The 23,213-nt window shown below is 41.1% G+C and overlaps 1 protein-coding gene and 1 non-coding gene across 7 annotated transcripts in view; both read right to left on the bottom strand.

Moving 5' to 3' along the window:
• The window catches only part of ATP8B4 (ATPase phospholipid transporting 8B4 (putative)), a 293,676-nt gene that overhangs the window by 6,452 nt on the left and 264,011 nt on the right, over positions 1-23,213 (bottom strand). For 4 of the 6 annotated variants that reach the window (XM_069596531.1, XM_069596528.1, XM_069596530.1 and 1 more), the window contains 4 exons: positions 15,291-15,374; positions 8,259-8,504; positions 3,367-3,505; positions 23-153 (listed from right to left, as the gene is read on the bottom strand). In XM_069596531.1, the coding sequence (XP_069452632.1) occupies positions 23-153; positions 3,367-3,505; positions 8,259-8,504; positions 15,291-15,374 (600 nt within the window). The remainder of the gene's footprint in view (positions 1-22; positions 154-3,366; positions 3,506-8,258; positions 8,505-15,290; positions 15,375-23,213) is intronic. The other 2 variants (XM_069596532.1, XM_069596533.1) reach the window with 1 other exon arrangement.
• Positions 2,921-2,992, bottom strand: TRNAH-GUG (transfer RNA histidin (anticodon GUG)). Its single transcript has one exon. It is a non-coding gene; the product is annotated as a tRNA-His (tRNA).

Raw genomic sequence — 23,213 nt, 5'->3', positions numbered from 1 at the left:
ATCCATCAGCGCTGCAACATACCTGATCACTCAGAGTTGGGAATAAATCCACCTTCAAAAATCTGAATGCCACCACAGGCATAACTGAAGCCACTGTTGTTAAGAGAATAACAAGCCAGATGCACTTCTGGGTCAAGGAATGCCGTGCATTTCCTATTATTAAAGACAAATAAACACTGTGGTTATAAATCGGACTGAATTACTGAATTGATTGTTTGGATTTCCTAGAGAGAACACTGGGTATTTTCCCCCAGCATATAGTATGTTCAGTGGTGATAAGAACAATGGTGAGATCACCCTTGGGAACTGCTTCATGGCTTGATCACGAGGAGACTGATAGCCAGAGACAGGCACTGTCTGATCCAGGTTCAGTCCACCTTCACCACAGAACAGCATTCTCTCATCCAGTTTCAGGATGCCTCAACCACAAAGCAGTCACTAAAGTCACATTTACCCTTAAACAAAACTATCATATCAAATGATGCAGCAGGTGCTCTAGATGCAGGCACAGTCGCACATGACGGTCCTTTCCACTGGCTGTGTCATAAAAAGTAAGCTCTTTCTATGACAGGATCAACCTTTTAAATCCAGGCAACAGCCTCGAGCGGACATGCTGATCGATCTCATGTTCCCACGGATAGGAAGGCCTCAAGGTCCCAAGGTGAGCAGAGATGCTCCTGGGTTTGTGAAAACAGCATTCTCCACACTGGGAAACCACTGGTGCAGTCATTCAATATACTAGCTCTAGAGAATAGTGAAAGTCCTTCCCAAGCCTGGAGCCAGTGTTCTTATTTTATACTCACACCTCGTATCCTGGGCTGTTTGTCTAAACAAAGCAATAGCGGTCAGTGAGGCAGACAGACAAATTATACAGAAGATGTCAACTGTACTTATATTTCCAAAATGAGCTTTTGTTCCTTTTGTTGGTTTTCTAGGGACATGATACCTCCAATTATTCCTCCCAATCCTACAGCATTACCACTGTTTGAATGGGTTTTAGGTGTGAGGGCTTGGCTACTTATTGGAATGTCTGCATTTCCTTTGTAGGATAGACACTGCCTACCAAAGACTGCTCGATTCCAACTGCCTGGGCAGAAATGAACAACTCCATAAATTAAATGTCTCTGAGCATCTTGAAGCTCAGTACCTGCAGCCATGGCTAGAAAAAAAAAACCATCACTTTAAAACCACACTCCTGTTTGCTGCTGGTTACTAAGAAAAAAAAAATTTCTTAAACCCCAGTGTTGATCTAACTTTTGAAAAGTCTCATTGGAACTCAGTAATTAATTCCTGGAATGGCATGTGCTTAGCTGGAGAGAGTGGTCACCACACAGACTACTTTCTCCAATTGAAGCATTCCAGTCTCATTATGCATGTGTGAATGCTCTCTTACGACTGGAAGTCTTCTGGTCAACACACTGAACTTTCAGATTTGGCACCAAAGAGAAAAGAAAAGGAAAAACTTAAATGTCTCTCCCCATTCCCCAATATGCTTATTCACAACCATGTTTCTACATGGTTGGAACCTTTTGGTGGACAAAGGATTAACAGTTTATATTAAGTAAAAGTGGTGCAATTTAAATATTTCCAGGTATACAAAGCAAACAAAAAATTGAATATAATACTCTTAAATGTATATATGCATTTAAATGGAATTACAATCTCAATGGAATTAATGTAATGGAATTAATCTCAAATGTATAACCTGATAGTTGCTCTTATTTTGCTTTCTCTATGAATCAGTCTTCTAATAATTGTTTTTCTAGACTCAGTTTCCCAACTAATGGATGCAGATCTCAGCCTTACCTAATCAAACTCAAGAAGGTTGTCACTGTGCATCTCTTTTCCACATTTCCAGGATGAACTCAGAAACATCTCTGTTACCAGCTTATTTCATACACGCTAGAGATTTTAAAACTTCTTTAAAAAGTCTATTAATAGCCCCACTGTGTAAAAGTTCAGTAGCCTTTGCTGGGAATCATTTTGAAATATGGGGGGCAATGACAGTATACTCCAAAGGTAGACCAGACGTATACTCTTGGTGGACTCAAAATATCAGGGAATCAAGGGATTTTAGGAGGTTTTTTGCTACCCACCTGCTGTTCAAATCACTTGCAATGTCCCCAACTAGTAATCAAGTCACATTTGCTTTAATCATCATTATCCTGGTTAACATTTATTGATAAAGTACTATGTACCAAGCTGCATGCTAAGCATTTTATATGCATTATCTCACTTAACCCTCACAAATTCCCTATAAAAGTAGGAACTATTAATATCCCCAAGTTTAGAATTGAAGACATTAAGGTATAAAAAGGAAAAGAAACTTGCCTAAGGTCACACATCTTATAAGTGGCAGAGAACACTGGCTGTCTGGCAACAGAGCCTATACTTTGTGCCACTTACAGCCTACTGTCCAGCAATTTTTAAAAGACTAAATTATACATTGGGCTTCCCAAGTGGCACTAGTAGTGAAGAAAGTGTTACTTGCTCAGTCTGTCCAGCTCTGTAACCCACCAGGCTCCTCTGTCCATGGAATTCTCTAGGCAAGAATACTGGAGTGGGTAGCCATTCCCTTCTCCAGGGGATCTTCCCAACCCAGGGACTGACTAGGTCTTCTGCACTACAGGCAGATTCTTTAGCATCTGAGCCACTACCCACCTGCCAATGAAGGAGACATAAGAAATGCGGGTTTGATCCCTGGGTCAGGAATGTCCCCTGGAGGAGGCCATGGCAACCCATTTCAGTGTTCTTCCCCAGAGAATCCCATAGACAGAGGAGCCCAGTGGGCTAAAGTCCATAGGGTTGCAAAGAGTCAGACATGCGACCCCATGGACTATAGCCCACCACGCTTCTCTGTCCATGAGAGTTTCTGGGCAAGAGTACTGGAGTGGGTTGCCATTTCCTTCTCCAGGGGATCTTCCCCACCCAGGGATCGAACCTGGGTCTCCTGCATCACAGGCAGATGCTTTGCCCTCTGAACCACCAGGGAAGCCCACTTACACACACAAATTATACACTTCTTTTCTAAATGAAAATAAGTTCCACAGGTGAACTTGGCATAAATGCTGGTTATAGTGTGGCATAAAAGGGAGAGCCTGGCATTTCTTTCTCTTCCCTCTATCATATACCTGAACTACACGGTTTTCGGGCAGCTCTGATATGTATGTGCTATGCCTCTTATTTGAAAAGGGACAGTCTATTGCATCTGCACTGTTAGGAAACTGTAAGCCTCCAGCTGTCTGGTTCAGTCAATCCCTAGAGACAGAATTACTGGTCATTCCTAGTCCCACCAAAATGAAGATACATTACAAAGACAAATGACATCTTATCATGAGGCCCCAGCAAATAATATGACTCACTTACCAACAAATGGAAACTGGTTTGGGAAGATGCCAAAGATGTCATTACTGTGCATTGTAAATAAAATGGAGAAGTAAGTGGCTATGCTGCCCCAGATGAAAACGTGGTTAATGACAGTCCAATAGCTGGTATCCAAGGCTATCTGTAAAAAAAGTCAAATGCAAAGGGGAGACTGTTAAGGATGAAAAGAGCATCATTTTACTGAGTAATGTCTCCTCAGGACACTTTTGTGAAAAGACAATTGTACCTGTCTAGTTACCAGCCAACCACAGGCTCTACCACTTTCTGCACAACACAGGGGACTGATGTGACATTTCTGGTAGACAACTGACCTTAGGACTTGTATCTGCCAGCCATTATATCTAACAATATTGAGTGAAAATCAGGAAATAAAATGTTAAACTTTTAAATAAGAAATAAAGCAGAGTGGCTTCTAATTTCAATGCTACTTTCCAAATTGCTCTCTAAATTTGTCTGATGGAGAACTTTTTCATAGTGAGAAAGTGCAACATTTTAAGATCTGTACATAGATTTTCATTTGACCATTTTGACACAGGTATAGTCTGTTTTATATCAATATTCTAATTCATTTTGATTACCATTTCTGTTAAATTATTCAAATAATAACTAAAATCCTTAATCCACTTTTGGCATCAGAAGTTGGGCTCCATGGTGATCTGGGAGCATGTTCACAAGCCCTTCTCCCATCCAATAACTTGTTAGGGCAGCACAGCTGAAAAAGAGTGATCTGATATGGGGAAACTAAGGAAGCCACTAGTGAATATGAACACTTCAGTCCTCAGAGGCAAAAAACGTAGGTTCATTTGCAGTGATGTGGATGTACCTAGAGTCTGCCATACAGAGTGAAGTGAGTCAGAAAAACAAAGACCATATATTAACTTATATACGTGGAATCTAGAAAAATGGTACTGATGAACCTACTTGCAGAACAGGGACAGAGATGCAGACAGAATGGACACGTGGATGCAGGGGGAGGAGAGGGTGGGGTGAATGCAGAGTAACATTGCTATGTATTAACACGACACCATGGATAAAACAGGTAGCTAGTGGGGACCTGCAGTATAGCACAGGGAGCTCAGTCAGCTCGGTACTCTGTGATGACCTTGCGGGGTGAGAGGGAGGCTCACGAGGGAGGGAATATGTATACACAGAGCTGATTCACATTATTGTACAGCAGAAAGTAATACAACATTGTAAAGCAGTTTTATTCCAGTTTTTCTAAATAATTTTTTAAAGTAGGTTCTAGCATCTTTATTTGCATCTCAGAGGTTCCTCCAAATGGTCCAAATGAAAGTTTAGATTTCTAGCAGAGTCTCAGAAAGACCACAGATTTCCTGCCTGCCCAACGGGGCTCCACCTACACAGTAAATAGGCTCTTATGCATATAGAGGCATACTTCCCCTTCCCACACGAAGTTACTGTCCTTTAAAGTGATGCCCCATAAAAAGAATGTTAGCAGCCTTGATGAAACTGCAGGGGTGCCAAAGGGACAGCCTTTTCATTCCTCAAGAGGCTTGAGAACAGAGAGCCTTGCCTTCCATACCTCAGCAAAGAAAGATTTGCTGGTCTCCCTGGCTCATTCCTCAAGACAGCTGACCCAAATCTCTAGCTCTAACTTTCGCCATCTGTCAGTTCATCACCATTAAAAGACACCAACAGTTTGACCTATGAGTAGGCAAAGAAAAATCACAACCAATTTAAGAGGACTCGACTTGGTGGGAGGGGGGGAGAGGGGGGGAGGTAGTCCCTACACTGAAAAACACAGACAAGCACTATTAATTTTAAAAAGTAATGAGAACTCTTAAGGAGAAGCAATTAAATAATAGAAAAAAATTCTGGAAGAAAAAAGTGTTATTTCTGAATTTAAAAATTCAATAGAGAAACCAAATAAGAGTTACTGATTAGAACTGAATATTCTGTAAAAACAAATGGAAACATCTCATAAAAGGGCAAAAACTCTAAGAAATGGAAGCCATGTGCAAAAACGATATGACACATGGATGGTAAATCCGTAGATGTCCAATCCATGGGCCCAACATTCAAATAATGGCATCCTAGAAAGAGAAAAAGTAGCAATAAAAGAAATGACGAACCCTGCTCTGTGATAGCAGCAAAGATTTTCAGATTGAGAGGGTACTCTAAATTATAGGCAAATCAATGAATGAAGTTACATTCTGGTAACATTTGTGAAGTCCAAGGATAAAAAACATAGCTTCTAGACAGAAAAGATACTATTTACAAAGGAAAGAGAATCAACCTATTAGCAAGCTGTTACATTGAAACAGAGATGTAGTGGAAAATCATTTACAGAACTCCTAAAACACTGATTCAAGAATCTTATGCTCATCCAATATATGATTTAACTGTGAAGATAAAGATTTGAATTCAAACGTACAACATCTATGTACTCCTGCAGAAATTACTCATGCTTAGAGAGGAAAACATGTTAATGCCACTCTCAAAATGAGCTTATTCACAAAATTCCTGAAATTTACTCTGTGTACTAAAGACAGCAGTTTCTGATTGAAGCCATGATTTCATGATGGATGCCTTAGCTATGTCAGATACTTCCTATTTACTCTATTGTTTCCGCCTCTGCTATAGAATTGAACACAGGGGACCTAGCCATGGAGGGTTCACAAAGCATCAATATGCTTTATGTAGTTGTAAAACAGACAAACAGAACTCCTCTGAGTGGAGAAATCTGGATCTGATTTTGGATGCTATGTGACTCTGAACTGTGAACTCCCAAGATGTCAAGTGTTAGATGGCTTTGGTTTGAACTTACTGATACTCACTTAGATGGACCAAGGAATGGCAGAGATGTCATTTAAAAGCAGTATGCTTACATTTGACTCATTCAGTCTAATAAATATTGAGTCATGAAGAGAAAGTCTGGGGTTTAACGAGATCTTTTGTTGATATAAGTAGCTAAGATTTGTAAAAGAGATTATTTATAGGATAGAAAAAGAACTTGCTGCTGTTGCTGCGTCGTTCCAGTCGTGTCCGACTCTGTGCGACCCCATAGATGGCGGCCCACCAGGCTCCCCCGTCCCTGGGATTCTCCAGGCAAGAACACTGGAGTGGGTTGCCATTTCCTTCGACCGAAGACAATTCAAACTCTGTGAAAATTAAGCCCTTGATTGATACTTTCCCCCTTAAAATGCACATAAAGGCAAAGAACAGAGGTCACACTGCTTGTTGTATCCACCCAGAGGTACAGATTTTAATGGATTAGAAAGCTTTTGTGAACTCTAACTCAATATCTAATAGTATTGTCCACCATTTTCATTAAAAAAGAAATAAAAACAAACTCAAGATGTCCAGTGATGATCAATGGATCATCAAAAATCATTCCTACCAGATGGGAATGTAAATTGGTGCAGCCATTATGTAAAACAATATGGAGGTTCCTCAGAAAACTAAAAGTAAAGTTGCCATGTGATTCAGCACTCCCACTCCTGAGCATGTATCTGGACAAAAGTATAATTCAAAAAGATACAGGTTCCTCAATGTTCATAGCAGCACCGTTTCCAATAATCAAGACATGGAAGCAACCTGAGTGTTCACTGACAGATAAATGAATAAAGATGTGGCATGCACACACACACGCAGACAGCACACTGGAAGACTGCTCAGCCATGAACAGAATGAAATAATGCCATCTGCAGCAACATGGATGGACCTAGAGATCATACTAAGTGAAGCAAGCCAGAGAAAAGCAAATATCATACAATATCACTTACATGTGGAAAACAAAAGAGACTCACAGACATAGAGATCAGACCTGTGGTTGCCAAGGCAGAGGGGGTTTAGGAGAGGGATAGATTAGGATTTGGGATTATCAGATGCAAACTACAATATACAGAATAGATAAACAATAAGGTCCTACTGGAGGAGGTGTAATATATTCAGTATCCTGTGATAAACCATAATGGAAAAGAATATGAAAAAGAATATATAAAAAACTGAATCACTTTGCTATATAGTAGAAATTAGTAAAATATTGTAATTCAATAAAATAAATTTAAAAAAATTATTCCTACCAGAAAAGCTTTTATGAACTTGAGATTCAAATGTGCCACACACCTAACATTCAACCTCTTGGATACAGAAATGTACTACCAAATAAACATTATATCTCACTATAAAACTAGATGCATGAAGCAGGGCACGCAAAGCCGGTGCTCTGGGACAACCTAAAGGGGTAGGGTTGGGAGGGAGGTGGGATGCAGTTCATGATGGGGGAGACATATGTATACCTATGACTGATTCATGTTGATATATGGCAAAAACCATCACTATATTGTAAAGTAATTATCCTCTGAGTGAAATAAATTTAAAAAACCTAGAAGTTACTTTTATAGAAATCATGGGAAAGTTTCTATTATCATTAGAAACTTTTCTCCCAAGAAGGAAACACAAGGAAGAATTAGTATATCAGTTCTCTTTACATACAGTGTTCAGTCCCAAGAAGTGCCCAGTTCATTTTAAGGTTTCTACTAATACAGAGGTTATAGACACAAAATGCTAATCTCCTACATCTGGGGATTTATGTTAAAACTTCCTGTTTCGTCTCAGAATGTGTAGTTAAAAAGAAAACCCCAGTATTACAGGGGTCCCCAGCCTGCAGGATCTAATGTCTGATGATCTGTGGCTGTTGTAATAATGCTAGAAATAAATGCACAATAAATATAATGCATTTCTGAAACCATCCCCCCACCACCCTGGCCCATGGAAAAATCGTCTTCCATGAAACCAGTCCCTGGTGCCAAAATGGTTGAGGACCCTACTAAGACTACTGTCAACAAATGAAGCAGAATTTTGCAAGATGTAAAGCCACCCAGTTAAGATATTTTCACCAGTAGGGTTACCTGCACGCTGACCACAATGACCAGAGACGTGGCCGTGGTCACTGCAAAAGACTGGTAGTCTGCAGTGTGCCGTCCATCTTCTCCAGCCATGTTGTGAAAGGCCCCGTAAGGGATGAAGAAAAGGGCTAATGAGGTATAGACACCATGTGCCATACAGATGAAAAATTCACTCTTGTTAAAAAGTAGATTCAGCTGCCCAGGTTTGTAGAGCTGGGGATAATCCATGCTATTCTGGTCACTAACATCCTGTCAACAGAGAGTTACTTTAGTGGAGGAGGCTCAAGGAGAAGTTAGAGAAACTCCGAATTTCCTGTCTCTGGAAACAGCACGTGCATATCTAAGCATGGCCTTCCCAGGTGGCTCAGTGGTAAAGAATCCACCTGCCAATGCAGGAGACCTGAGATGAGGGTTCAGTCCCTAGGTCAAGAAGGTCCCCTGGAGGAGAAAATGGCAACCTACTCCAATATCCTTGCCTGGAAAACTCCATGGACAGAGGAGCCTGACAGGCTACAGCCCATAGGATCGCAAAGAGTTGGACACGACTGGGCATGCATGCACTATCTAAGCATGCCCTAATATGCATTGCTCATTACTTTGTTTTCATTTCCACAGTAACCCAAAGGATATTAAAATTATCCCTACTTCATATAGGAGGAACTTGAGTCTCCAAGAGAGATTCATGAGAGGCAACACAGCTTTTATAACAGAACCAGAACTTGACTTTATGTGGATATTTGGCTTCAAACTGAAGTTTCTTTTCTATACTCTCCTGCAGCTGCGCTCATGTTCCCAGAATTCTAGGACATCCAGTGCAGCCAGTGGGTCCTGGGGTTAGCTGCCAAGGCAGTGACAGGGGATACCAGCAGAGAGCCTGAGTCAGAAAAGCACCCCCTGAGTTCCCAACTTCGGGGGGAAGGTGAGCAGGAGGAAAGGAACAGGGAGAGAGGGAACAGAATGTGGATTCCAGGTGCAAGGGAGCTGGGCCTGCAGAAGTGAGAGTTATACCCAGGGAGGACTCCATAGGCAGCTACCAGATGCTCAGGTTAGGGAGTTTAGACAGAATGAGAAGGCATCATGCATGGGCCCAGCCAGGCCCTGGGAGAAGCTAAAGCTGTGCACACTAATAACCTGGGGAACAGATTGCACTTCAGCAGGTTTGGGGTGGGGCCTGAGACTGCCTTTCAACAAGCTCCAAAGCAATGCTGGTGACCATACTGTGAGCACCACACCCAAACACCAGACAATCCTGATTTCAAACCCCAGCTCTGCTGCTTAACAGGTGTGTAGTCTTAGACCCGTCACTTAACCTGTCTGAGCCTCAGGTTCCTCATCTTCAGAAGTGCAAACAAGACCATCTCCCTCACAGGATCACTGTCATGATGAAATGGGTGTGTATTCAGCAGAGTTCTTGCCACAGTTCATATAATTAAAAAACAAGATGCTTCTATAAATAATAACAAGATAATGATAGTAATAGTAACAATTGTGTTACAGTCTCAGAGTCAAGTGGCCTGGTGCCAGGTTGAGGTCTGTCATTTATAGACTGTATGACTTTAGGAGAATGATCTTAACTTCTGAGTTTTAGTTTCCTCCTTATAAAGTAAGCAGTGCCATAGATGGTCACTGACGCCTTCCAGCATAGCATCTCATGATTGGAAGATCATTTAAGGGTCAGAGTAGACAAAGCAGAAAAGGATATGGGTAGACACTCAACTTGATGGCAATAGGGGCCTTATTGTGTATACGAAATTTCCCTGGTGGCTCAGATGGTAAAGTGTCTGCCTGCAAGGCGGAAGACCTGGGTTCAATCCCTGGGTCAGGAAGATCCCCTGGAGAAGGAAATGGCAACCTACTCCAGTACTCTTGCCTGGAAAATCCTATGGACAGAGGAGCCTGGTAGGCTCCAGTCCATGGGGTCGCAAAGAGTCAGACACAACTGAGCAACTTCACTTATTGTATATACAGTTGACCTTTGAACAATATGGGTTTGAAGTGAGTGGGTTCACCTACACACAGAATTTTTCAATAAATATGTACTACCTGATCCACTCTTAGTTGAAACCTCAGATGCAGAACCGTGGATATGGAGGGGCAACTCTACAGTTATAGGAGAATTTTGGACTGTGTGGGGGTATGGGCCAAGGTGAGGGGGACCGCTAACTTTTGTGTTGTTTCAAGGGTCAACTGTATATTTTTTATCTGTATCTTTTAGCTCTTAGGTTATTTCCATATCTTATGTACTATCAATAATGCTGCAATGAATACAGGACTGTATATATCTTTTCAAATTAATGTTTTGGCTTTCTTTGGATAAATACCCAGAAGTGGAATTGCTGGATCACTTGATAGTTCTATTTTTAATTTTTTGCAGGATTTCTATACTGTTTTCCATTCTGTTCAGATTTTTCTGCTTAATCATAATTCAATCTTAGTAGGACGTATGTTTCTAGAAATTTATTCATTTCTTTAAATTGTCCAATTTGTTGCTGTATAACTGTTCATATTAGTCTCTTATGATCCTTGTATTTTTGTGGTCAGTTGTAATCTCTTCTACTTCTGTTTCTGAGTCGTCTCTCTTCTTTTCTTGGTGAGTCTGCCTAAAGGTTTGTCAATTTTATCTTTTCAAGGAATCAGCTCTTAGTTTCATGGATCTTCTCTATCACTTTCTTAGTCTCTATTTCATTTATTTTTGCTCTAATTGTTTTTCCCTTCCTTCTGCCACCTTTGGGCTTTGTGCTGTTCCTAGTTCCTTGAGGTATAAAGGCAGGTTGTTCGAGTCTTTCATGTTTCTTGAGGTTGGCATTTATTACTATGAACTTCCCTCTCGGAACTGCTTTTACTCTGTCCCACAGATTTTGATATCTTATATTCCCATTTTAATTTGTCTCAAGGTATTTTTAAATTTCTTTTTTCATTTCTTCTTTAACCTGTTGCTGTTCAGAAGCATGCTGCTTAATCTGCACATATAAGTGAATTTTCCAGCTTTCTTCATGTAATTAATTTCTAGTTTTATACCACTGTGGTTAGGAAAGATACTAGATATGATTTCAATTTGTAAAATGTATTAAGACCTTTTGTAGCTTAACAAATGATCTGTCCTTTAAAGTGTTTCATGTGCAGTTCAGAAGAATTTGCATTCTATTGCTTTTGGAGGGAGTATTATACATATATGAGAATATATATATATATAGATATAGAATATATATTCTGTATATATTCCTTGTATTCTACATATTATTCTATATATACATGTAATAATGTATGTTATTTTATATACATGTGTGTGTGTCTACACACACATTAAAAGTGTTCCCTGGCAACAGTCATAAAAATCAGGACACCAGACAGGATTATGAGCTCCTTTCTGGGTCAGATTACTATAGTCCCATAGGCTCCTTGGAAAAAAAGCTATGACCAACCTAGACAACATATTAAAAAACAGAGACATTACTTTGCTGACAAAGGTCCATCTAGTCAAAGCTATGGTTTTTCCAGTAACCATGTACGGATCTGAGAGCTGGACCATAAAGAAGGCTAAGTGCCAAAGAACTGATGCTTTTGAACTGTGGTGTTGGAGAAGACTCTTGAGAGCCCCTTGGACTGCAAGAAGATCAAACCAGTCAATCCTAAAGGAAATAAACTCTGAATATTCACTGGAAGGACTGATGCTAAAGCTGAAGCTCCAATACTTTGGCTACTTGATGCAAAGAACTGACTCATTGGAAAAGACCCTGATGCTGGAAAAGATTGAAGGCAGGAGGAGAAGGGGACAACAGAGGGTGAGAAGGTCGGATGGCATCACCAACTCAACTGGAATGAGTTTGAGCAATCTCCAGGAGTTGGTGAAGGACAGGGAAGCCTGACGTGCTGCAGTCCATGGGGTTGCAAAGAGTCAGACATGACTGAGTGACTGAACTGAACTGTTGGGACCAGGAATGCAAGTTTCTCTGGCTTCCAGAGTTAGGCAGCCAAGAGGTGTCCCCTGGGTGGCAGCCACAAAAATAGGGGCACTAGACACATGTACCAGCACCTGTTCAGGAGATACTGGTGCTCTGAAGTCTGGCAAAGGGAGCATGTAAGGATGGCACCGACCCTCTGTCCCTGGAGTGTGTTCCAGCAGACTCCAAGATGTGTGTGCTCAGTTGGATGCCTGCTCCCAGGCCGACATTTTAACATAAGCTGGTGAGCCTCTGTGACTGGCATGATCTGCTGTGTCTGCACTGGGCCCAGGAACAGTGAGTCTGAGCACATGGGCCCATTCAGAACTGTTTTTTAGATTGCTTCAGTCTTGTGGGTTTTGGAACAGGAGCCCCATTGGTTTGGGGGGCTTATCTCTCAGTTGTGGGCTTTAAAAGTTAAGGTGTTCAATGTGGGGTGCATACCCTTCACTCCTAAGGGAAGAACTTCAAGCTTTGAGTTTTCTCCTGGTTGAAGACTACCATGCTGAGGGTGGGGACAGGGTTTGTGGCAAGATTGTATCCCAGCCTCTCCAACTCGCTTCCATGAATGTGGTCCTCTTGTTTGCTCAGTGTGTAGTCTTTACTCAGACAGCCTTTAGAGTTGTTTAAGAGAAAATTTTTCCTTGTGTAGTTATAGACTGTGTCCACAGCAAAAGGTGAGTTCAGGATCTTCCTTTATCACCATCTTGAACTCTCTCCTTATTATATTTTTTTCCATATTGCACAATAACCATCTTTTCCCAGAAATTGTTTTATTTTTAATATTTTACTCCACACTCTGGGCAGCTACAAAGCACCAAGAAAAGGAACACTTGTAAACATGGGCACTTGGAAATGAATGAGCTTAATCCTTTATATCCAAAGTCTTCAAGAGTTCATTGCTTTTTGTAGAATTTCACAAAATGAGTTGTTCATAATCTGCCTTTTTTTACATAAGAGAAGTGAGGCTTACAACTGACTACAAAGCTTCAGAATGGGAGAGCAGAATGAGCTCATAAAGTTAAGATTTATATTTTGCAATAGATGGCTTTGGGCCAGAAAATGAGGCCTAGCAAATGGATCTAACAGCCTGGAGAAAATCTGGTCTCCTTAAAAATACTTCAAAATTTTTTTAAATAATACACTCTAACTGTGCCATGGAAACTCCTCTGGCTAGTCTCTCACTTCCCCATGGGCAGCCAGACTTTTCCCCCATCCAGGAAGTACCCTCCAAGGCCTTAAGTGTGCCAAGGACCTACCATTTTATAATTGATTCCCTCCCTTCCCTCCCCTCAAGCACACTGAGCTAAACTAAAGAAAACTATACCCTTTCTCTCTCCATGGCTCTGGGGCTCTGTGTCTCCCTCTCCCATTGGCAGGGTGCTCCTCTGGCCTGGAGTTTCTGTTCTGAGTCATGCTGGGCAGTTTCACCGCAGATGCTAGCTCTTTGCACTCCAGCCCAGCTCCATGATTCTCTATGTATCCTCACACAGTTCACTGGCTAATACAGTTCTGAACTAATACATAGTTCAGAGGTGAATACAGGATTCCCAGTGTATGAACTAGAGAGACTAGCTCTGAAGCATATTGGGTCAGTTCTACATGAAAAGTAAGTAAACGTACAGTCCTATGAGTTTGGGAAATTCTGGGCTACAATGTAATTAAAGAGACAATTTCTTGTAGGACCTCTTAGAGCCTTTAGAGAAAATAATGTAGGGTGTGAGTCTTTAAGAGGATAGTTCAGTTCAGTTCAGTCGCTTAGTCGTGTCCGACTCTTTGCGACCCCATGAATCGCAGCACGCTGGGCCTCCCTGTCCATCGCCAACTCCCGGAGTTCACTTGGACTCACGCCCATCAAGTCAGTGATGCCATCCAGCCATCTCATCCTCTGTCATCCCCTTCTCCTCCTGTCCGCAATCCCTCCCAGCATCAGAGTCTTTTCCAATGAGTCAACTCTTCGCATGAGGTGGCCAAAGTACTGGAGCTTCAGCTTTAGCATCATTCCTTCCAAAGAAATCCCAGGGCTGATCTCCTTCAGAATGGACTGGTTGGATCTCCTTGCAGTCCAAGGGACTCTCAAGAGTCTTCTCCAACACCGCAGTTCAAAAGCATCAATTCTTCTGCGCTCAGCCTTCTTCTCAGTCCAACTCTCACATCCATACATGACCACAGGAAAAACCATAGCCTTGACTAGACAGACCTTAGTCAGCAAAGTAATGTCTCTGCTTTTGAATACACTATCTAGGTTGGTCATAACTTTTCTTCCAAGGAGTAAGCGTCTTTTAATTTCATGGCTGCAATCACCATCTGCAGTGATTTTGGAGCCCCAAAAAATAAAGTCTGACACTGTTTCCACTGTTTCCCCAACTATTTCCCATGAAGTGATGGGACCGGATGCTATGATCTTCGTTTTCTGAATGTTGAGCTTTAAGCCAACTTTTTCACTCTCCACTTTCACTTTCCTCAAGAGGCTTTTTAGTTCCTCTTCACTTTCTTCCATAAGGGTGGTGTCATCTGCATATCTGAGGTTATTGATATTTCACCTAATCTGAGATCTTTCGGGGGAGTTGGAAGGGTTTTTGATCCATGTGATACCTATTAAGGTAGCGACTCCATTCTTAGGACTCTTTCCATGATTTGCATCTTCTCAGTTCAGTTCAGTTGCTCAGTCATGTCCAACTCTTTGCAACCCCATGGACTGCAGCACGCCAGGCCTCCTTGTCCATCACCAACTCCCAGAGTTTACTCAAACTCATGTCCATTGAGTTGGTGATGCCATCCAACCATCTCATTCTCTGTCGTCCCCCTCTCCTCCTGCTTTCAATCTTTCCCAGCTTCAGGGTCTTTTCAAATGAATCAGTTCTTAGCATCAGGTGGCCAAAGTATTGGTGTTTCAGCTTCAGCATGAGTCCTTCCAATGAATATTCTGGACTGATTTCTTTTAGGATAGACTGGTTTGATCTTCTTGCAGTCCAAGGGACTCTCAGGAGTCTTATCCAACACCACAGTTCAAAAGCTTCTACTTAGAAGCTAAAAGCAACTAAAAGGCATCAACAGAGCAAAGTAAGTTACGAAGACAAAGGAAAACACATACCTGGTCAAAAATCCCCATGGCTAAAACAGGCAGCGATGTGTAGACAATGTTAAAAAGGGTAATGAACCACTGGTCGTAGACAGTCTGAAATGAAATTAACACATCAGTGAGAAACAGCATGCATAGGTGTGAGAATATTCACTTTTAGGCTTTTGGACTAACTATCTCAATTTTCCTAAAGTGGATGGGAGTTTGGTGTTAGAGTCAGACAGACCTGAGTTCTCCCCAGGCTCAGTCTCTTATCAGCTTTGCTGCTTTGTGGGACACCTAGATCTCTCTAAACTTCAATCTCTTCATCTCTAAAATGAAGTCATACTTTCCTTGTAGAATTTCAGTTGGGGAGAAGGGCATGAGACACGTAGCACACCTAACACAGTGCTGGATGCACATAAGCTCTGGCCCCTCTGGTGGGTTATTTCACCCTTTAGGTTTTCAATGTCTTCTATAAGTCCAATTACCTGAACTGCTAAGCAATAAGCAAAGGATCCATGAACATCTTCAGAGGGAGATACAGAAATGAACCTGTCAGCCCCATCCTGTGTTCACATGGAGAACTTTTTCTTGTGAGTGGTTTAAAGCAAGGTGGGCATGGAGCTAGCTGCTTGCTACACTGGATATAAATCAGACAATAAAAATACTCCTCACACCTATGGGCAACATTTCCTTGCATGAACCTCACTAAAAGTGAGGCATGTGAAATAGTTCTTATGTATCCTTTGTATTAATAAGTATACAGAAATGTAGAAACAGAATGGAAAAAGTATTATAGACCTTATCACAAGCAAAGGGAAAGATTAAAACATAGGTCTCCAGCTCTAGAGACTTCCCTGGTGTTCCAGTGATTAAGAATCTGCCTTGCAATGCAGGGGATGCAGATTCGATCCCTGGTCAGGGAACTAAGATTCCACATGCCACACTCCACAGCTACTGGGCCCACATAATCCGGAGCCTGTGTGCCACAACTAGAGAGCCCATATGATGCAACTACTGAAGCCTGTACCCTCTGGAGCCTTCGAGCCACACCAGAGAGTCTATGCATCATGATGAAAGATCCCACATGACACAACTAAGACTTGATGCAGCAAAATAAACAAATATTTTAAAAACAAATAAAATAAAACATAGGTCTCCAGCCCCTAACCAATGTCTGTTCTACCACTGTATCATTCATTCATTCAGTTTATTAAGAAACCACTATGTGCCAGGTACCAGGTTCTCAGCAATGATAATTTAACATGATACAATCAGATAAAAATTCCTCATGAAATCTTCACTGTAATGGTGCCTAGGAAACAACAAAAAAGATTTTATATAATAAGCAAGATATATAGTTGATGAGTAAATGAATAAGAAAGTAACAAATACTGGGGTAGAAAGAGGATAGGAAACATGGAAGGGTTGTAAGGTGACTGGAGAAGGTATCACTAAGAAATAACATTTGAGAAAAAAGATCTGAAGGAAATTAAGGACCAAAATATGCAGCTTTCTGGGACATGAACATTTCACATGGCAAGTAGATCACATGAAAAATCTGTGAGGCAAGAAAGCATCTGGCAGGTTCAGAGGACAGCAAGACAGCCCATTTGGCTGGAGCAGAGCAACCTACATGGAGTATCATGAATTTCAAATAAATAATTACAGGAGGATCCTATACAGGTAACTATGGATTGTTCCCTAAATAAAAGATGACGGCATTACAGGATTTTGAGCACAGGAACATCATGATTTGTACTTTAACCTGATTCTCTGGATTCTGTGCTGAGAATAGACTAAAGAGGTATAATCGTGGAAGTTGGGAAACCACTTAGGAGGCTAGTGCAGTGCTCCAGGTGAAAGATGAAGGCAATTGGATCAGATGATCAGTGGGAAGAAGTGCTGGAGTTTGAATATTTTCTGAAGCACACTTTCTTCTTAGGGAAATTCTGAAAGCAACAGGAATCTTAAATGCAATTGTTCCAGAAAGAGAAACTAAAGGTAAGTTCTACATATAACATATAACATAGGTAAGGCAATCTTTCAAATCATGTCCTATATGTAGATAATATAGAAGAAAAAAATATTTTGGTGGCTTTATTGGTAAATCTGGATTTGGACTATTATATGTCTTTGCATTGCTGTTTGTTCTTGAGATAGTGTATACTTGTTCAAGGAAAAGAGAAGTGGAAGCCAGTCTTTAAAGGCCAAATCTCAAAGAATGAAACTAGATCACTTTCTAACACTACACACAAAAATAAACTCAATATTGATTAAAGATCTAAATGTAAGACCAGAAACTATAAAACTCCTAGAGGAGAACATAGGCAAAACACTCTCCGACATAAATCACAGCAGGATCCTCTATGATCCGCCTCCCAGAATTCTGGAAATAAAAGCAAAAATAAACAAATGGGATCTAATTAAAATTAAAAGCTTCTGCATAACAAAGGAAGACATAAGCAAGGTGAAAAGACAGCCTTCTGAATGGGAGAAAATAATAGCAAATGAAGCAACTGACAAACAACTAATCTCAAAAATATACAAGCAACTCATGCAGCTCAATTCCAGAAAAATAAACGACCCAATCAAAAAATGGGCCAAAGAACTAAACAGACATTTCTCCAAAGAAGACATACGGATGGCTAACAAACACATGAAAAGATGCTCAACATCACTCATTATCAGAGAAATGCAAATCAAGACCACAATGAGGTACCACTTCACACCAGTCAGAATGGCTGTGATCCAAAAGTCTGCAAGCAATAAATGCTGGAGAGGGTGTGGAGAAAAGGGAACCCTCTTGCACTGTTGGTGGGAATGCAAACTAGTACAGCCACTATGGAGAACAGTGTGGAGATTCCTTAAAAAATTGCAAATAGAACTGCCTTATGACCCAGCAATCCCACTGCTGGGCATACACACTGAGAAAACCAGAATGGAAAGAGACACATGTACCCCAATGTTCATTGCAGCACTGTTTATAATAGCCAGGACATGGAAACAACCTAGATGTCCATCAGCAGATGAATGGATAAGAAAGCGGTGGTACATATACACAATGGAGTATTGCTCAGCCATTAAAAAGAATACATTTGAATCAGTTCTAATGAGATGGATGAAACTGGAGCTGATTATACAGAGTGAAGTAAGGCAGAAAGAAAAACACCAATATAGTATACTAACACATATATATGGAATTTAGAAAGATGGCAATGATGACCCTGTATGCAAGACAGCAAAAGAGACACAGATGTGTACAGCAGACTTTTGGACTCTGAGGTAGAGGGAGAGGGTGGGATGATTTGGGAGAATGGCACTGAAACATGTATACTATCATGTAAGAAATGAATCACCAGTCTATGTTCGATACAGGATGCTTGGGGCTGGTGCACGGGGATGATCCAGAGAGATGATATGGAGTGGGAGGTGGAAGGGGGGGTTCATGTTTGGGAACACCTGTGGTGGATTCATGTCAATGTATGTCAAAACCAATACAGTATGGTAAAGTTAAATAAAGTAGAAATAAAAATTAAAAAAAAATAAAGGCCAAATCTCAATCTGAAATTTCTGTTGAAGCTCCACAGGTTTATTCAACACTGAATAAACCAGACACTGTGAAAAATGCTGATTATTGTATTCTCAGCAAGGTTAGTCCCTTGGTAAGAAGTAAGGAGCATGGATATGTCAATCAATTCACGGAGACTTCATTCTTAGGGCAAAAAAAAGGAAAAAGAAAAAATGAGAACAGAAAAATGGAGGTGTGGGCTAGATGAGAGAAGGGAGGAATTTGCTTTATTCTCTGAATATCTCAGAGAGTTGAGGCCTGGAATCTACATAGGAAAGACCTGCTCAATGTCATTCTCTCTGAGGGTACACCAAACACAAGGTAGGAAAGTTGAATTCTACTACCAATAAACAGTTGAGACAGGATTTAGGCAAAGGGGCAACATTAGGGACCACCATCAAGAGGCCTATGCTTGTGACTCAGAATAACCATTTCTAGTAACCAGTTTTTAAGTTCTCTTTTGTTATCTGTGCGTGCATGTGAAGTCATTTCAGTTGTGTCTGACTTTTTGCTACCCTATGGACAGTAGCCCACCAGGCTCCTCTGCCCATGGGGATTCTCCAGGCAAGAATACTGGAGTAGGTTTCCATGCCCTCCTCCAGGGGATCTTCCCGACCCAGGGATCAAACCTGCACCTCTTACACCTGCTGCTTTAGCAGATGGGTTCTTTACCACTAGCACCACTTTGAGGCTTATTAAATTCTGCCTGAACTCTGCTGTGAGGATCTGAAAAGGGGCCTTATGTCCAGTGATATGCTAGGTGTTTAACAACCAGCTCTTAAAATAAAGAAAAAGCCTGAGTTGTAACATTTACCAATTTCCATGATGTAAATATTTTCCATTGGCTGTTCAAGCAGTCATATCACTGAGTTAAGAAGAGATGTGCCATAGCACACCACTGTATAGTATTTCTACCACATCAATCCAACAGATACCATTAACCTCAAGAGCATAATCAGCAAAAGATGGTGAACTCATTTAAAAGTGATTCAGTGGGAGGAGAGGGTGGGATGATTTGAGAGAATAGCATTGAAACATATATATTACCATATGTAAAAATAGATAACCAGTGCGAGTTTGATGCATGAAGCAGGGCACCCAAAGCCATGACTCTGTGACAACCAAGAGGGATGGGATGGGGATGGGGTGGGGGTGGGGCTTCAGGATGGAGGGGACATATGTATACCTGTGGCCAATTCATATTGATATATGGCAAAAAATCACTCACAATATCGTAAAGTAATTGTCCTCCAATTAAGGTAAATAATTTAAGTGATGAGTTTGGATTAGTTATGAACTTTGTTTTCCATATAGTTTATTTAAATTATAAGTTTACAGAATTTAATTTTCATTAACAGCTGTGTTTAACCACTGGCTCACATTTAAAAAGCAGTTCTTAGGGACCAATATGGGCTAACTCTAGCATACCTCAGCCTATGTTTATGCTGGGAGCAAAGTAGTACAGACAGCGCAGATTCTAGAGCATCTGAGACTCTGTGTGGCAAGAGAGAACCTGCAGAAGGGCGGGGCAATTGCCTGGAGTGTCAGGCAACCATAATAGACCAGAAAAGCTCATCAGCATTCCCTGGAAACCCCAGGATATTCTAGCAGAGGTATCTGAAACAAGCCTGGATTTATGGTGCTCACAAGACAGGAGCATGTGCCATCAATAACAACTGATTAATACCAAACTCCCCACTGAAGATGCATGTATGCATGCTCAGTCGTGTCCCACTCTTTGTGAACTCATGGACTGTAGCCCTCCAGGCTCCTCTGTCCATGGAATTCTCCAGGCAAGAATACTGTAGTGGTTTGCCCTTTCCTTCTCCAGGGGATCCTTCTGACTCAGGGACTGAACCTGTGTCTCTTGCATCTCCTGCACTGCAGGCGGATTCTTTACCACTGAGCCACCTGGGAAACCCTGTATGTGGCAGAGACATGTGCCATCAATAGCAATTGATTAACACCAAACTCCCCACTGAAGACAACAACAATAACAAGAACCAAGGGCAAAAAAAGTATCTCCATCAAAGCCTCAATGAACTAATGAATGGGGAATACCTCTCAAGATCAGGGAGAGGATGAGAATTTAAGAACCACTTCAAGGCCTACGATGATGTGTTTTGTTTGTTTGTTTGTTTGTTTTTTTCTCCAGAGACCGTGTTTATCTCATTCTATGAGCTGCTGAGGTTGGGATGAAAGCCTGATGTTTTGTGGGCCAACCAGGTGTCCTGCTGTGGACTCTAATCCCAGGAGGCCATCCAGATTGAGAAGTATGTCAACAGGATCTCTACCCTTGACGGGAACATTATCCCTCTAGTCTCAGAAAATGATTAAAAGCAGAGGGTCCTGAGCGCCTCAGTTGCCTTCTGTAAACCTTCACCATCCCCAGGGCACATGGCTCAGAGCAGTGCAACCCTCCAGGGGCCCAGCCCACAGTAGAGTGTTAACAGAGTTGCAGATACCACCTCCTATCTGCCAAACTCCTGTCTGCTCAGCCTCTTTCTCTTGCTTCAGATGAGCCAATGTGTCCAACGAGTCTATTCCTAGAAATATATGTCAGAATGCCTGCCTTCCTGCACCAAGAGACCTATGAAAACGTTCATACCAGCACTGGTTATAAAAGCCCCAAACCAGAAACATTCATGGCAGACACTGTGTTATACTGATATCATAGAATTCTACAAAATAATGAAAAGCAAGGAACTATATAACTGTATCCAAAACCACAAATGAATCAAAAAATATATACGATGTTGAGCAAAAGAAGCCAGACAAAAAAGTATGATTCCCTTTCAGTAAAGTTTAAAAATGTGCCAATCTATGTTGTTTAGAGGTTTATGCTCATATGGTAAAACTATAAAAGAACATGATTATAAAATATCAGGGCAATGATTACCTCCAGAGAGTTGGAAAATGAGGTGTGACTGAGAAAAGGCAAGGGAGCTTCTGGGGTTTGGCAACCTTCTGGTTCTTGCACTGGATCATTGGGATGTGAGTGTTCATTTTACAATTTGTTAAGCTGACGTTTATATATTATATACTTTTTTGTAGATTTGTTATTTTTTACAATAAAAAGGGAAACACATGACCTATTCTTTAGTCACAGTCTGGTGGGACTTTGGGCAATGGGAATATTTTAAATATCCTGATGCCCATGCCATATCTAGGCCAATTAAATCAATATCTTTGGAGGTGGGATGATCAAAGTATCGATAATTTTTAAAATTTCTCTGGTGAGTCCACTGTTGAAGCCAAGATTGAGAATTTAACTTATCCCATCCAGAAAGAAAGCAGTAGCTGACACATACCCTCAAGTATTTTATGATGGTTTCATATCAATTCATTTCATGATTGAAGCATGGAATATTTAAGAGGGGGAAAGCAATTTAATTGAAGTGTGACAGCCCCAGGCAAAACCTCACACTGTTGGATCTCTTTTTCCTCTACCTCATCCACCATCCAACCTCTGCTCACTGAGGACAGATGATTTCCTCATCAAGAAAGAAAGAATCTGGAAGATTATGACACGCTAAACTGTGAGTGGGGCTTCCCTGGTGGCTCAGCAGTAAAAAAAATCCATCTGCCAATACAAAAGACACAGGTTTTGTCTCTGGATTAGGAAGATCCCCTGGAGAAGGAAATGGCAACCCATTCCATATTCTTGCCTGGAAAATCCTGTGGACAGAGGAGCCTGGGTGGGCTACAATCCATGGGGTCCCAAAAGAGTCAGACACAACTTAGCAACTAAACAACAACAAAACAATCAGTAACTGATGGTCTGGCCTAAAGCGCCATGAACATCACCACAAAGTGCCTAGCATTAAACCTGCAGTTATCTGATGGTAGCGTTTGTAAGCTGGTGTTCAGATCTGAAGCCTCATTTCACAACTTGAGAAAGAGAGGACAGGAAAGGAAAATTAGTGAGAATAAAGTTTAAATGAGTTTTTTACAATTTCTTGCAAGAGGGCTTGCTGCCACACAGAATCACAACAAAAAGAAAACAAAAATTAGCTGGCTGATATGTATGGAACACCCTATGGGCCAGATGTTAACTCATTAAATAATCACAACAATCCTGTGAGGTTGGTGCTATTAACAGGTTCCAGTTTATAGACAGGGGAAACTAGTTTGAGGCCCATTAAGTTAGGAGACTGCCCAATGTCACTGAACACAAAGATTTTCAAAGTGATATAGGAAACTTTTAGGGGATCCACAGTGTCAAAACTATTATCAAAATGATGCTAAGAAGCTGTTTACTTTCCTTCTTTACTCTCATTCTCATATGAGTATATATGATGTGTGATGTCACAACCAAATGGATGCAGAAGCAGATGTGAGAACCCAAGTGCCTCCTGTTGTGATAAAGAGTAAGAACTTAA

The sequence above is a fragment of the Ovis canadensis genome, chromosome 7 (genome assembly GCF_042477335.2).
Source record: "Ovis canadensis isolate MfBH-ARS-UI-01 breed Bighorn chromosome 7, ARS-UI_OviCan_v2, whole genome shotgun sequence".
In the NCBI taxonomy this organism is placed as follows: domain Eukaryota; kingdom Metazoa; phylum Chordata; class Mammalia; order Artiodactyla; family Bovidae; genus Ovis; species Ovis canadensis.
The sequence above is the reverse complement of the archived record's forward strand: the minus strand, read 5'-3'. Positions and strand labels throughout refer to the sequence as shown.